Below are 16,970 nucleotides of genomic sequence, written 5' to 3' on the forward strand. Positions count from 1 at the left end.
CGCAGGTGGTTCGCCGTCAATTCGGTCAATGTGCATTGCAATTTAATTTAATGATGCTAATTTGGGAAATTCCCTAAAATGGCTAGGTTATCTTAATGCTGAGACTATAAATATGGCATACACCCCATGTTTTGCTTACGGTCTGGCGATATGCCACTTAAAGTTTACAAATTTGGCAAAATTATTAGCTGTTGGGCGCTTGTCCAATTTTGCAGTGACTAAAATTTGGGGTAAAAATAATGCATTGTAGACCATTTTGCACATCTCTACTTTAATAATGTGTTACATATTTAGAATGCCTTACTAGAAAATGACTTAATTCTACATATTCTCTAAGAATCCTATACAAAATACTGGAAATGATTCCTTCCTTACGTTTACCAATACACAACAATATACAATGTACTCATTTACTAGCAGTAATAGGGTTTCTTAAACCAAAAAAGGGGCACAAACCACTGCTCTAATGGCAGCAGGTGTAACTAGTGGAGCGTGGGATGGATATCTCTAGATCACCGATGCATTGAAATATTGTGTAGCCAGTACATAACAGTAGCTGTACTTTATGTAGAAAGCCTTTAACAGTTATCGTTTCTAATTTGTATTTTTTGGGGGATAGAAAAATGTCCTAATCATTGTGATGGAGCAATTCTGAGTAGACGTTTTGGGCGGGAGAAGATACTCAAGACAGTTAATGCTAATAAAGCCGATTTTTTTTTTTTTTTTTTTTTTTTTTTTTTTTTAACACATTATATGCTGTCATTGATGTATAAAAACATTCTGTGTCAATATACAGATAGCAATAAGTTACTTTGCCTTTGTTTCATACAAAAAACATGACCTTAATTAGATGTTTGTCTGGAGATGCAGTAAACAACGTTTTGTATGCTGCAAGATGATGACATATATTTGTACTTTTGTACAAATGCATTGCTACCTCTTGAGGAAGCCCAATCTCATAGGATCTCATTAGAATTCCCAATCCTTATGGTATTTAACTATTTTTGTTTTTCAATACATATTAATTCTCCAAAATACTTGTGCCTAGTATAACTTTATTTATTGTACTTTAATAACCTTTATCTTGGTTCACGTCTTTTAAAACAAAAAGACTCAAACGCACACAAGCACTGACATTAAACAAGTCATTTTGCTCAGCGGAAGGATTTCTATTGGTGGAAGGGAAGGCAATTTAAAGCTGCTGTTCTTGTTTGAGAATTGTTTCAGAAGATATCGATGGTAAAAATATTTTTGCCCTGCGTGTTATGTACCTCATGTTTATATTATTTATAGTAGAAATAGTGTGCGCGCATGTGTATAAATATCCACGTTGTTATACTTTCTCCAGTAATGCTTACAGGTTTTTTTATTTTATGATGCGATAACCATATTGAAATATAACTTTTATATACTGTCAGAAATTCTTATTGTGAACCATAAATATTAGAGGATGCCTAACACATACTACAGTCTTTACAATCTTGTTAAGGGCTCATGCTGTGCACAGCTGAGGAAAACATGATGGCAGCCATTTTTGTATTAAAAGACCCTAGAAAAATTGTTTGAAATACTGGTCTTGCAAAAAGTGTTGACAATTTCACTAATGTAATGTGTGACAGGAATGGAAATTGGAGAAAGTAATTGCTTAGGGCAACTAGTGTTGCATCTGTAAGGAATCTGTTTAGGTTGGACAGACCAGATATTAATTTGGTTTACAAATTCCCTCTCTCCATTTTTATCCTGATCACGTACTTCACTGCAAAGTTCACTAGTCTCTTTCTGTTAAAGCTGAAAGATTGATGCTATAACTAGTTAAGGTGATTATTACAACCTTTGGAACTGTGCTGCATTGTGGCGATTTCACCCTCTATATGCACCTACAATCTGTCATGTTACTTTTCTCTGAGGCCTCATTTTAATATATAACTTGGTAGTGTTACACAGCAAAGCACTTTCACCTCAAAGACACACGTATTGAAGCTGAAAATGTGGTTTTTCTTTCTAAGTGGGGTAGGAGAGAGCGCTTCTGATGTGGGGGAATAACCGTTGATGATAATATTTGTTAGTCCTGTAGACTGCACTGTTAGCTGTCAAGACTAGTGTCCTATACTGCAGTGGTTTAAATATATATATATATATATATATATATATATATATATATATATACTGTACCCCTGCTAGAAAATATTTGTTCCGTGAACCACTAATTAATCTGCCTGCTTATCAGACTATCACTAACAAAATAGTTTGATTGATCACAGACAGTATAGTGTCCCAAACTGCCCCTCAGTGGGTGCTGACATCATGGGTGTCTCGGCTGCCAATTACTGCTGGAGCTTCCACAGTCGCACCCTGCAATGCCTTGCTACTGTGGATGCAAAGAATTGTGGGGAGCGACTGTGGAAGCTGGTGCTGTAAGTGAAAGCTATGCCACCCATGCTTAGGTGCAGATTGGGGCCTTACTTGTATGCAGTTCCCCACTATGGCTCAGGTTGGAAACGCACTATCCTGTCGGGGACCACCCATTGTGCAAACGACTTGTTGTCCCCTCGCCAATGCCCTGTAGGGAATCACTGCTATCTTGCGAGTTGCTGTTTCAAATAATTTGTTGAATGCTCCATACTGGTGTTTTTCAAGCCTCCCATCACTGACCACTAGCTATACCAGGTTTTAGGAATGATCATTGCAGCTGCACACAGGGGAATACACCTAACGTACATATAAATATGCTCTCGGTTGCCCCAAAAAAGTAGCCAGAGGGGACGTATGAGAACCCCTGCTCTATAGCAACAAGAGAAATGAGGACAGCTGAGCTGAAGCAAGCCTGTTATATTCTCCCTACCACTTTAACCCTGCTGGAGGGGGGTGGTAATGTGTTGTGGGCACTCTTGGCACTGCATGAGTTAATGGAGTCTTGTAAATGCAAGCTTTCATCAGTAATAGTTCAAAATATTTATGTTGGTGCAGTCCTTGGGGAGAAACTTTGCATCTCCAGAGATGGAACAGTTTCATTAATTTCTTGTGCCGATTTCACCAGGGGCGGCCTGAGCATTGTTTATCCTTATTGCACGACAAACACATTTATAATAAACACACTGTCCTCGCAGTGGGTTGTGGCATCCATCCGTGTGTGCAAAAATAGGTGCATTACTATGGTTTTCTAGCAATGTACACATAGGTAATCGGGAACGCACTCCATTATAACAAAAATCTTTAACTATTCCCAGGGATTCTTTAGTTTAAACACTCGCAGGACAAGTAAAAAGCACATTTTCTCTAAAATGTTTCCAGTTTTTGCAATAATTTTATTAAAGAAAATGTGTATTACGTTTTCTTGTCCCCTTCAATGCAAACTTTTTGCAGGATCCTCTGTCTCCATAGCAATTAAAAAATATATATATATAAAATATATATTCATAAATTAGTCATTTATTAGTCATTTTTAATGTGTTAACATAGTTGCTGTATTATTGTCACTAATCTAGGTACAGGTAATGACACTGAGGAGGCTATGTATAAAGGGCATAATTAAACAATTTGTTGTAAAATTGACGTTTTAAAGAGGCATTTCAAATATGCGTTTAAACCTGTGTGTGTTGGCAATCGTCACCACTTTTCGTCCTGCTTCATTTTGAGATTTTTAGGGTGTGATTACAGAAGGAATCCCACACATGAGATGTATAAAAATCCTCTGGGTTGGTCATCTTCAGTGGTGGGATTCAGACAATTTTAGCAACCGGTTCTCTCCTTACCGCCCTTTCACAGTAAAAAATCGCCATCTCCCCCAGTCCCCATCATCCTCACATTTCCCTCAATCCCCCTCAGCATCCTTAGATCTCCCCCACATCTCTGCCTCACATCTTCCCCGTATCTCCCTCTCACCTGTGCGGGCGGTGTCTCCCAGCATGCTCCGCTCCGGCATTGCATGTTCCCCCTGCAAATCTTTTCAATATGGCTGTACGGCGTCAAATGACGCTGCGTTGCCATGACAACGCGACGTCTCGTCACGCAGAGTCCCGTTGCCACAGCAATGTCACGTGATGCGTTTACATCACTTGGCATGGCAACGCAGCACCTTTTGACGCCATATTGTGAAGCTTTGCCGGGAGATAATTAAGCACCATTTCGGCGAACTTGTGAAATTTCAGGTTTGTGTGAACTGGCTAAATCCCACCACTGGCCATCTCCCCCAACCCCGAGCCCCCCTTTATATGCATCCTATTTCTCTGCTAAATTTGACTTTGCGCGTACACTCTTCTAACGAAGGATCTGCGTCAAATGCCAGAAACCTGTTTAACGCCTTTCCTACACTTGGTTCAAATACACACATACTGTTTCCGATCAGACCCTTGGAACAGGACAACTCACCGCGGACATGAATCCATTTTTGCCGCATGATTTGGGGGTTAACGTTTCTAGGGTAAGGTCACAGGTTGCAGTTATTGGCATTACCCAAAATGGCCAGGAACCCCCCAGACTCCCTGGTCATCGGTAACGGCCAGCGGTTAAATGGTCGTGATGAACTGTCCTAGACCTCCCAATCTCTCCTGATTTAGACAGATTTGTATTGGTTGTGAGCCGTACTGGTTTAACATTCTTAGAGAATTATACAGGACATCATTATAGGATAAAACTTTAGGACATTCAGAAACCAAGTTGTTTGATTGGAGTAAATTCTGTAAATGGCCAGGAATCTGAACTTGTAACAATTGCTAAAATAGAGATCTGTCAACATTAAAATAAACACGAATGAATGCAAATGTACCTTTAGATCAGGGTATCTATTTGCATCCAAACTTCACGTTTTGGTATAAGAAAAGAAAGTTATATTTTTATAGTGTGGGTCCCCCCTGGTCCCCTGTCTGTCGCTTTACCTTCCGATAGGCAGCACAGGCTGGGGAGAGAAGTGGGCGGGTGCTTCCGGAGGGGCGTGCGGGTTGCGCGGCGGCATGTGAAGAGGCGACCGTGTCGCCTGAGGCTCCCAACGGCTCCCTTTGCAGGGATCCGCCATTTTGTTGGTGTCTGCGCGAGATGCGCAGGAGCAGGTGCGGCGGCCATTACATAGGCGTGCATGCGCAGTAGAACCAGTGGTGCAGTGGCCATCTTGTATTGGGATCCGCAGGGGAACTAAAACTCCCAGGACCCCCTGGGGTGGCCGGATGACGCAGCGTTGCTCAGCCAATAGGGTTGGAGATGGGTGGAGACAGGTAAGGAAGGGAGCCAGGACAGAGAAAGGGAAGGTAGGGTCTGAGTGTCAGTGGCACCCAGACTAGGTCAGATTAATCACTTTAGGTTCAATACAGTCGCCAATCACTTAATCAGATTGTGGCTGCTACAGGGAAACCCCTAGCTAGGGACATTTCCCCATTAGCTGTGTATAGTGCCAGTGAAGACACCATGTTGTGAAGCATAGCCTGCGGTCTGGGACCAGATCCAGGCATACATCATTAAAGACTATTTTATTGGGGCACACTCCAAAGGGAAACCCCTCCAGAGGCAACCGCCTGCGGATCAAAGCGGGAGAGGATTCGTCCGAGCACGGCGTGGGACCACGTTACGGATCAATGGACGCAGAGGTTGACCTGGTCTGGACTGAGACCATGAAGGTATTATATTCATGTGTACCAACAGCTCAACTAATGTGGGTAGAGCTATCCCACACATGCTCTTTGGGGAAGGACAGGTCTGTGGACACTAACAGGTTGAGTGCCCAGACACTCCAGTACTTTGGGGGGGGGGGGGTTCTGCCAGGGAGGTGTTACTTTGGGAGATAGAATATTGTATGGCCACATATATATATTGTTGTCTTGCTATGTGTCAGAAAATCTGTTGTTATAAACCGTGTTGTGTGTAATTACTGTCTGCATTGTGTTCCTGGGAAAGACTATCCTACTGCGTTAGGATCTTTCCCGGGTGGGGGCGCTGTGTACCACGAATGTAATCACCCCAGGCTCCCAGCGGCAGAGGATCAGGCCTCCTGTACGCCACTCGGGTAATACAGCACTGGTAGTGCCTTTAGTCGGAGGGAAAGAGGGCTGCTTTTGTAAAACCAACCATGGTCTTCAAAGTTGCAGTAGCATCACATACCCACCATGGTTGTTAAGCCATAAATTTGAGCTCCTGAGCTGGTTGTGTTCACCTCGTCCATTTTACTAGCTTTACGTTACAATCTTCAGTGCTTGATTGTCACCCGCCCCTGTGGATTTCTGGGTCATGTGATTTGTGTGTCAAAGCAGTTAGGCCAATCACTCTACAAGTTGCCTGTGATATGCCTGGTACGTCACAAGGACACTAAAGGTGGAGTTGATGGTCTTGAATGTGCAAGCTTGTAGGTTCAAAGCAGACCTCCGCTTCTATTCATTTTGTGGGATCTTGACCAAATCATTATACTGCACTTTATCCAACTCCTTTTGTGACGAGGGCTCTACAGAAATGCAATAAATAGGTTGTCCATGTGCAAATAATATTCCTGCCCCACATTAGTGATGGTCCAATGTAATGTGAATGATACATTTTTATGTTGAACACTGTGCGGGGGAACATGTTGTTCATTTATACTACCACATGTTTATTTTCATAAGAGGGTTAATGTTCCTGCAATATGATCACCATGCAGAAATGTAGTCCCACTTAGAAACATTATATTGCTTTTACCATGAAAGTGAAACACTGAATTATGACGCCTCCCTGTAGCCTTTAAAAAATGGCATTTATATTTACTTTTTTTTTTTTTTTTAAAGAATTGGTCTGAAACAAACATCGTTGACTACATTTCACTATGTATTGGGACTGTTTTCATTGCAGGCGGCTCCTTGAAGACGCGTGTCTAAATGGTGGTATGATGGCAAGCACTCTGAATGACGGGCGCTACAAAATACGCTTGCTTTAAAGCCGCAGTCCAGGTTACATGTCTTGTTTTTTAGTTTTGGGATTGAAGCGGGGGGTCTCTGGATGTGTACTGCGATTATTTCAGCTTCGGGGGTCTCCTGCTTCACGAGATACTTATCTTGGTAGGGGGTGCCGGTATCTTTCATGTAGCAGCTCTGACGGGGCTTGTTGGGGATAACCATGGCAGTTTTAAGTGTCCCGCAGGCAAATGGGAAGCTGTAATGTCATCCCTTGCGGTTTCCTATTTGCCTGCAAGACGAGGGACATTTAAACATTGAGTTACCTGCACCCCATACGGAGAAAAGTATCTGTGGAAGCAGGGGGTCCCCGCAGCTGAAATTTAACACAGTTCAGCTCCGGAGATGATCTGCTTCAATCCAATGCAACCTGGAGTCCTGCCTTGGGTTAAAGTGAGCTAAGGACTGCGGCATGTTTTTGATGGGTTAAATGAAATTGATGAACGCCTTTAGAACAAAAAGATATCAGACAAATATATAAAAACATATTTTGGCTTTTTAGATGTAGCCCGGTCCTCCCTTTTCGCTCTCCTCACCTCCGCTGCAGGCGGGTAGCCGGTAAGGGCAGCGCCATTTTGTTTGTGCGCTCGCATGCGCAGAAAAGGTTTGCGCATGCAAAGGTTGCCGCAGCCCCAGGGGCTGCACAGCACATGACACAGTACAGCCAATAGGGCTGCTAGAATCTCCTGAGGGGAGATTGGAACGTTGGGTGTGCTTGAAGTTTGAGCTGACAGTTAGGAGAGTGGCAGTTGGAGCTGGGACAAGGAAGGAGTGAGTTACGTGCAGATGTCCGTGGCATCTGCATTAGGCCAGATACCCCCTATTATGCCCCAGCTGGGCCCTGAATCCCACATAGTTTGTGCCTGTGATAGGGACTTGCCCCTCAGATAGGGACCCTGCCCTGCTTAGCAATATTAGTGTTGGGGACACAGAGACGCTGCACGGTGGCTGCGGCCTGTGGTCCAGGACACAGGTCGCCCTACATTAATAAAGACATTGTTTACGGTGGTACAATCCATGAGGGACCCACCCAATGTAGAGGCGGAGGCTTCGCAGTATCAGCATCGGGTCCGTGGATCCCAGCATCGTGGCATCAGCGTGCCCGGGTGTGGCATCACCTGGCAGGTACGCAACGCATCAGTGAACCAGCTCAAACACTATAGTGGGCCAGCACTGTCACATACACCTTGGGTGGGGGAGCGGAGCATTGGAGGGTACGGCCGTGTGTGTGTGTGTGTGTGTGTGTGTGTGTGTGTATCTAATCTATATCTATCCTAGGTTATTTATGTTCAGTAAAACTGTTATCTTTCATAAGTGTGTGTTTTATTGTATGCGGGTCCTGTAGCGGGGTTATTCTACATCATAGAATCCGGTACCGGTGGAGGCGCTACCGACTGAACATCGACTCAGGTATACCCCGGATTCCCAGCAGCGGAGACTCAGATCTCCTGTGCACCACAGTTATTGCACCATATACACACACCGTAGCCACACATGTCTCAGGGGGTGGGGAAAGTACGCTACATACAATTTCATGGTAAACCAATGCTTTGGAAAGTTTTCTAACAATCCTGAGTGATCATGTGCTCTCTACGTCACTGTGTTCTGTTCTCCTAGAACTGAACGAAAATGCTATGACCAGGGAGGCTGCAATGGACCCCCCTCCCTCCCCCTGGGACCGGTACCCACATATAACAGACCAGTAACGACAGACTCGGTTTGGAGGTATAAAAGGCAGCGGCTTTGTTTATTAAACAATAATGGAGTAAGCGCTCGTCCGTGCCAGAGGGGGTCAGCCAGGCGTTGCCCTGCTGCCCCCGTACTCGGCCGAGTCCCAAAGAGCTGGCCGTTGTCGCGAGTGGGTTCCCGGGAGTCGCGTTCGCTTGATCCCGCCCATTCGCTCCGACGCCCGCCCCGAGCCCATCTGGCAAGGACAAGCACTACCCCCCGACTGCCGCCACTCACGGCTCTATTTAAACCTCCTTTAAATTAGACCGTGCCGCCAAAAACCGCTAGGACCCTCTCAAGCCCTTCCTGCAAATCGTTGTTGAACAAATCCGCCCCTATCTCAGATAAGTGTACACCGTCAGCCCGAAAAAGGTCGATTTGTAGTCGAACTCGGGATGGCTGATCTGCCATCCCCCACACTGCATCACAAATTTTCCCACCATCTTGTTCAATTTTACCCGCGCTCGGTCGACGGCACCCGGGGCCCTTGCACCCCTCCATACTGCCCTGCAAACTATGTCCGACCAGACGATCTGTACTCCAGGCCAACGGGCGAGTATGAGGGCCATGTCGTGCTTTATCGTATTGACCAGCTCGAAGTAGTGTCGAGCGGCCCGGTCGGTGCCCCCGACGTGGAGGAGCAGGATCTGTGGAGCCCTCCTATCCCTACCCATCACCATTAGCCGTGGGAGCAACTGAGCCCACCGCAGCCCCCTTCCTCCCCCCCCCCCCCCCATACCACCTTTGCCTGCTCCGCTCGCAACCCAAGGTTTTTCCTGTATCGGCGTTTGACGGCCCTCTTCTCTGCCCAGTGTATAAGCGAGTCTCCGATTATCCATGCGTCTGCGGCATCTGTGAAGGCATAAAGGAGGAGGTTTATCCGAGCACACTAAGTCCCAGATAATGCGGGCGTGATATAGGACCGGTATCTGTTAGACTTCCACCGCCCTATCTTCTGGATCGCAGCTACTGACCGCGCGTGATGCTTCTGTTGCCGCCTCAATCCGGAACGAATGCGTCCCGTATTGTGACTCGTCTAGGCCCTGGTGTTTTAGGCACATGCGGAAAACCCGCAGGTGCGGGAATCTAGATAACGGTGCCCCGTCCGCGTGAAGGAGCAGAGGACCCTGCCCGCTTGGCCTATATACCAAGTATTCCCTGAGCGTGGTAACTGGGCAAAAAGTGGTAGCCCTAGCAGAGAAATCCACGCTCCCCTCCCCTACTTGTCTGTTTTTGACCTTTGAATGTGTAGTTTTACCCATCCTTCCCCTAAAACGACGTCCTCTAACTGCATGCCTCCCTCGCCTTTGCGCGATGCGCACACCAGTTCCCCAGCTTGCAATGCTGCGAAGGCCAATGCAAACGTCAGCTGGAAAAGCCTCGTCTCGAACATGGATAGGCACACGTGGTCTGTCGCCTGCATTAAACCCTCTAATGTCGCTGGCGTTACTGGCCTTCTGCTGTAAAGATTCAGCTCCCGGCTGCCCCTTAAGGTTACCCCTTGGCCTGCCTCCCCCCCTGTCCCTCCCCCAGGCCGCAACGGTGGCCCAGAGACCCTAGCAAGGTGAGGGGGGGGGGGCTTGGAGGAGGGGGCTTGCCCCCAGGTCATGAGCATCACTCGCCTAATTGGCTGGAGGGATTGCTTGACATAGTGTTCATTATAAGGGCCTCTAGGATGGCAGCCCTCAGGAGACGCCACATACATCCATGGGGAACTGAGGGTTACAGGTGATGAGATTTCTGTACAAGCCAATTACTCAGATAAATTGTTTAAAAATGTGTGGTGTGCTCAACATCAACCTTTTTGTGTTTTCCCTTTAAAAAAAAAAACACAAAAAATGTTTGCTACTGTGCTATTTGGTTCTTGATTCTGGGTACATACAGATGTAGCAAAGGTTATTGCCTCACTGGCGCATTATAGTGGGGCATTCTGTGATATTCTGCATTATAATACAATCTTCTGTGTTATCAGCTGTATGTACAGTAGCACAATGCATTCTGAACCTAGTTTTCTCCCTGAGGTGTTTTTTGTACTGTCTTCTCTTCCTCCCCCTCATTTATCGGTTCTCTGTTCTTCTCACTCCTCAGTTAAACCTCTGCCTCCATTAGGAAGGAGAGGGCAGTGAGGGAATGGTACAGCTGGTGTGCTAGTATACGTACCTGCAGCATGCTTGATACGGCACGCCATCACTGAGCCATGGGACTTCTTCTGTGGTTATTCCAAAGTTGTAGGGATCAGAGCTAAATTAGAATGCAAATCTGTCAATGAAAAGTGGTTGGCGATTTTTAGGTTAATGTTTCTACACCATAACTTATTTAATGTGCGGTTGAAATCTAACACGGCTTCAAATTGCAAAGCCAGTATAACCAACCTCGCATTGATGAGACCCAAAAGGTCGAAATAGCTGCCTGCGAGTGGGTTTACTGGCAATGCACTTCTTTAACCCAAGCTGTGCTGAAAAGCTGTGTAATGCAGCCGGCATTAACTCTCAGGGGTCCATGTTAAAATGGATTTAAAGCGAAAGGTGATGCCATGTTCACATTTGCATGTAATTACCCAGAATCCCTAGCTGCAGTGGAAGCACTTGATGCTAATAGATCATGGGGGAAAAGCAGGACTGCAAACCTGTCTGAGACATGTGACTGATCACAAGTGATATTTTTATTTGTTCGAAAGAATAAATAGAGGAACCCACAATGGAGTAGTGCAGAGCTCATCAGACCGTTCTTCAAAGGTTCCGAATCAGAAAATATTTTGGAGTAGAAGGGCCACAAGCTTCTTGTAATGAAATTTTAGATGCAATTAAAATCTTATATTTCAACATTTTGCTAGCATATATAACATCTGTACCATACGATATATATTTTAGCTGAGCCGCCGCCGTGCCAAAAGACAAATGTGTTGTTTTTTGGCAAAGGTGGTCGCATCGCGCTTTCTGCAGGCGCGCGCAGACAGTGACTGAGGCCAGCCCCACAGAGGGCCGTATCTTGTGCACGTCGTAGCGCACGCAGCCGCGAGCTGTGGGGATGAGGCCTTAGACCTCGGCTATGTTTGCTGCTTGCTTGCGGAAGCGTGCTGACGCGCGCTCCCGCTCAGCACTGAGCCCCTACAGCCGCAATTAGAGCGGCTTTAGTAGGGGCTCGCCTACACTTCCGCAGGTCTTAGGGGAATTTAAAATTCCCCTGCTTGCCGGCGAGACAGGCCGGTCACGTGAGCGGTTCGCCCAATGAGGGCGAACCAGCTCCGTGACGTCACTGGCCCGCCCCCGGCCAGTGACGCGCCTGCCCCTTGACGGCCTGCTGAGAGCGCGTGCGGTAAGCAACCGCAAGGCCAGGGAAAGCACCCGCTTTCCCTGAGCCTCAGCGAGCAAGCAGGGAGCATGGACTCGGCCCTAGGTTAAGGCCCCGCTCCCAGAGTCAGCGCGCCCGCACTGCAGACAGGCGGGGCGCTGACATACACAGACCGCGATATGCGGTCTGTAGGGAGCGGGAGGTGGGCGGGAGTGGGAGGATTGACAGGGAGGGGGGGCGTGGCTTGAGCGGAGGGACCCGCTACTCTTCCCCCCCTCCCCCCCTCCCCCCCTCCCTCCACGGGCTCGGGCTGGAGCTGCTGATTGAAAGTAAGCAACACACACACACACAGGCACTCATAAACACACACACATACACACACACACACACGAAGGCACACATACACATACATACACACACATACACACACACACACACAAAGGCACACACACACACACGCAGGCACTCATACACACACACACACACGCAGGCACTCATACACACACACACACGCAGGCACTCATATATACACACACACACACACACACAGGCACTCAGACACACACAGACATGCACTCACGCTGCTGTCACTCCACACTCCTCTCCCCTCCCCATTGGCTTACAGCCACACCACGTGACGCGTCAACGCTAGGGATCACCATTTTCTTGTGTCCCATAGCGGCTGACGCGCCACAGCGTGCAGTAAGCTGTGCCGCCAGGGGGGACCGGGACCGGCTCCGCAGGATTCCCCTGCTGGTGGGGAACTGGCGTGTGGCCGCCCGCGCCAACGAGCACAGCGGGACCGAGGCCTTAGTCTGACATTGCACTTTACTCCTGCTATTTTCATCAAGGCCCTCACATACCAAATCCGCCTCTTGAAGAGCCCTGGAGTAGTGCGTGATCAGAATGAAAGAGAATAGCAAGATGTCATAAAGCTGCAGTTTGCGTTAATTGACATTTCCTTTGCATTTCATTTTTTTTTTACTTGTCCAGTCCAACGCTTTGCTTTGTTTTTGTTTTTTGTTTTTTGTTTTTTTTAAATCCGATGCTCTGTGGATGCAATTTGTGTTTGCCATATTAAGTGTCCGGAAAGTTAAAATGGAGCTCTCCCCAAAGCCCAGTGCCGTTGAAACGTTGGAGGTGTTTTTGAGCATCATGATTTTGAACACTAAAAAGAGCAGAACGTGCACAGGAGGGCAGATGCTGCTATTCCAGGAGTGTCTTATTCAGGGTTTGTCACGATGGAAATAAAGAAAGCTCCTGCAAGCACATTGTACTTCCAAGCATTTGATTCCTACATTTTTTTTCAAGTAATAAATTAATGAATAATTGCCAGTAAAAACTAGTGCGCTTATCAGATTGACTGCATTTGCTGCATGTTGCTGTAGCAACCAAACCATACATTCACTATGTAATGTTTTAACAATATTGTTTTTTAGTTCCACATGGTTTTTCTTTAGGTGAAGAATGTTGGGATTTTGTGTGGAGGAATGTTGGGTTCTTTAATAAATTAGTGTTTACAGTTTGCGTTCTGTACAGTAGTGTTAGAAATGCTAAACTTTAAGCACGGAGCAATGAATTACACATGCTATTGTGCTAAACACACAAACCTCATTACAGTAATTCATGGTCAATGCCACATGTAAAATTCTGATGTTCGTCCAAATCACTACACACAAATTCTCCCCCCCCCCCCCTCCCCGCACCCCCAATAAAATCAATATGGTTACTACATGTGTATACATGAGAAAGATAGGCTGGTTGCTCCAGGAGCTTAGCTACGGTCAGAGGACTGTTATACAACAAATGTGTCTTTGAATCCGGCACAATCGGGAAAACTCCCACTTATCAACTTTTAGGGTTTTGCACCCATAGTCCATCTTTAATAATGCATTGATGCAACCCTATATTGATAAAATATTGATTTGCCTTTTTTTTTTTGCTTTGTTTCTTGGTTCATCGGACTTTGAATTTATGGCGTCACAATTCTATTTTTGTGTAGTGTGCAGCAGTTTGTCCGTTCTCCCCCCCCCCCCCCCCCCCCGTTTCTTTCCCTGTCTTTGCGGTCCCATTGTAAAAAGTTTTTCTCTATAAATCTCCAAAAGAATACAACTTGATAATTTTTATAAAAATTTGATGGTGCTGTAAGAGTAAAGTTTAGAAAAGAGGTTTGCAACCAACTACTCTGCCCTTTTACCGCCTTTTACCCCTTTGTCACCAGACGTGGCTGTTTCGCAGTTCAGTGCTTCATATCAAAGTGCTTTGTATTCAATTGTAGTATGGTGCTTTAAATGTGATGGTATTAGGCAGGTATCTCTCCTTCTGGAAGTGGAAATTATTCACGAGTGGTGTTTGCTACGTTTATGCTTTAAGTACTACAAAATCAAACTGGTTTTGAACATCTTTGGTCTCATTTCAGAAAATAGTCTTTTAATGTCAATAAAACACGTCAGGGAAAGAAAAGGTCAAAACAGTCTGCACTCAAATGTGATATGCAAAAAAAGGGACGTATTTCAAAGTTGTACAAAAGGCACAAAAATCACTATCATAATGCACAGAAAATACATATAATGCACGCATGCAAAATAGCAAAAAGAGCCAACATTGGAGCAATACACAAATGTTTCGGGACACAGTCCTTTGTCAAGACGAGATCCTTTTAATGTCGGGTGCAATAAATCCATGATCTGATTAGACTCGTATACTAAACATGCTCTGGTTTTTAGGGGTATATGTCTTGTAAAACAGAAACACCTACACTCCTATGAGACTGATAAATGAGGTTTATTTTGAAACTGACTTAACTGAAGTCGCTTGTTCTCAGTAGGATACGATAATAACCATATCATGCCATGTTACCACTCCGTGCAAGCACCATGTCTCATGCAATGCTGCGTTTGGCTTTCGTGACCTCTGGATTGAGAGGATGAAGTGTTATGGTACTGGAAATTATGTAGTGTTAGGGTAGTGTCACTACTTTAAAAAAATAAATATTATGCATGCTCTACCTTTCCTTTAAAAAAATAAGATTACCTTCCTTTCTGTCTCTAATCTGAATATTATATCTATTTCTCTAGATTAGAAGCTTTATATACTAGGTAAGAAAAAGAAACCCAGTGAGGACACTCTACCACCTTCTGGATGTTTTTTATGAGTAATTTAAAACCCTTTTTATTAAACAATATCCAATTAAAATAATGGTTTAATTGGATGTTGTTTAATAAAACTATTTTTTAAATTAAAACATCCAGAAGGTGGTCGAGTGCCCTGACTGGGTTTCTTTTTCTTACCTAGTATATATTTGCACCCTACCCAGGGAGCACCACCACCACAATACATTTACAAGCTGATGCTGGGGTACCCTACCCATAGTTAGAAGCTTTGCCTAAAGGATTATACAATTCCATGTTGTGTCAATCTGGCACAGTATCACTGCTTTTTTTTTTTTTTTTTTGGTTGGGGGTGGCGGGGCGGGTTTAAAAGCCATCTGACCTATTAACGGTCAGACCCCTGTAATCCTGTTCTATAATTTTTCTTCATTATTTCTATCAGAGTTGTAATGGCTGAGCCTCCTGTGCGAAAGCTGGGATATCTTTAATACCTGGGCCGGTGTGGGTTCCTGAGGATTAGGCTAAGGCCCCGCTGCCTCAGACAGCGCGCCCGCACTGCAAACAGGCGGCGCGTGAAAGTCACTGCACTGCGGTCTGCGGTCTGCAGCTGACTTTTTCTGGCGTGGGGGGGGGGGGCGCGGCCATGACGTGGGGTTGGGGGAGGAAACGCGTGTTCGCAAACCCTCCCACCCGTCTCCTTCAACCAACGAGGATCCGGGGGCAGGAGGGGGAGGCGGCGCCATGCGGGAGCCCCGCGCACCCACAAGCTGGCCCCTTCACAGCTCCCCCGGGGGGTGGGGGGGAGAGAGATCGGGGGCTGGGGGACAGCGTGCGCCAGTCTCTCCCCAGCTTCCCCCCCGCACGCTCAATCCGCCCAGAGCGGGCATGTATGGGGTCAACCCCGCTCCCCACAAATACCACCACCCCCCCCCCCCTTCCCGCTTACCGCCTGGGCAGCAGCCACAAGGATTGGAGGAAGAGGGGGGGGGGGGGGGGCAAACAACCGACTGATCCTGCTCCCACTTCCCTGCCCGAGCGGGCATTAGAAACACTATATATATATATATATCTATATCTATATCTCTATATCATTTCACTCACTCTTCCCCGTCCTCCCCCCTTCCCCCCCCCCCCCCCCCCCCCGAAGCTCTGACAGCTCCAGACCCGGTGCTGATTGGCTCACAGCCACACCACGTGACGCGTCGCCGCTCGGGATCTCAATTCTCTTGCATCCCCTGGCGGCTGACGCGTCACAGTGTGTAGTGAGCCGTGCAGCGAGGGGACTGGGACCTGCCCGGGAGGATACAAGGTGATGGTGAGTAAAGCGCACGCGGCCGATCGCAGCGGGACCAAAGCCCTAGAGTTGGGGGACCAGTGATATAGAGCTTCTAGATAGAAAACTGAATGCACAATGGTATTAAATGCTTCCAGTTACTGGTCTTCATACTTCCCCTAATCCTCCCCAACGCACTACAGACATGAAGGTCTCTATTCGGTTTGCGTGGTCGCAGCCCAGTGCTGAAAAGGGAATTGTATTTATTCAAATAAAGGGAAGTAAAATCTTCTCCAGCACTGGGTGAGTGGCTTCACAGCACATCCTGGAAGGGCCCAAAAGAGATGCCGCTAATGTGGAGAAGGGCTTTCCTGTTGGTGCCAGCGTGGGCAGAAGCAGTCCAAGCGTCACTTAAAACAAAAACAAAAAACTTTTTTTGTTTTAATGTATGCAAACTTTGATTACATTTTTATAGAAAACGAATTACCTAAACTGCCGCCCGATTCGTTCTAACATGATCAATCAGCAACGATCCTTCTTTCCTGGGTTCACTTAATGGCTGCCTTTCAGTTTCGATCAATCCTTCAGTCAGTAACTCAGCAGCTACAATGTATTCTTTTGTAATATTGTTGCCAATATTCCCAGCAGTTAGGGTTAATTTAC

At 46.3% G+C, this 16,970-nt stretch overlaps 1 protein-coding gene across 3 annotated transcripts in view; it reads left to right on the plus strand.

Moving 5' to 3' along the window:
• GNAL (G protein subunit alpha L) overlaps window positions 1-16,970 on the plus strand; it is a 340,967-nt gene that overhangs the window by 215,912 nt on the left and 108,085 nt on the right. The window contains exon 1 of one of the 3 annotated variants that reach the window (XM_075585386.1): window positions 7,629-8,030. The exons of the other annotated variants lie outside the window; for them this stretch is intronic. Within the exon in view, the coding sequence (XP_075441501.1) occupies window positions 7,923-8,030 (108 nt within the window). The 5' untranslated portion in view covers window positions 7,629-7,922. Of the gene's footprint in view, window positions 1-7,628; window positions 8,031-16,970 lie in introns of those variants that run through there. 3 annotated transcript variants of the gene reach the window in all.

Source organism: Ascaphus truei, chromosome 2 (genome assembly GCF_040206685.1).
Source record: "Ascaphus truei isolate aAscTru1 chromosome 2, aAscTru1.hap1, whole genome shotgun sequence".
NCBI lineage: Eukaryota > Metazoa > Chordata > Amphibia > Anura > Ascaphidae > Ascaphus > Ascaphus truei.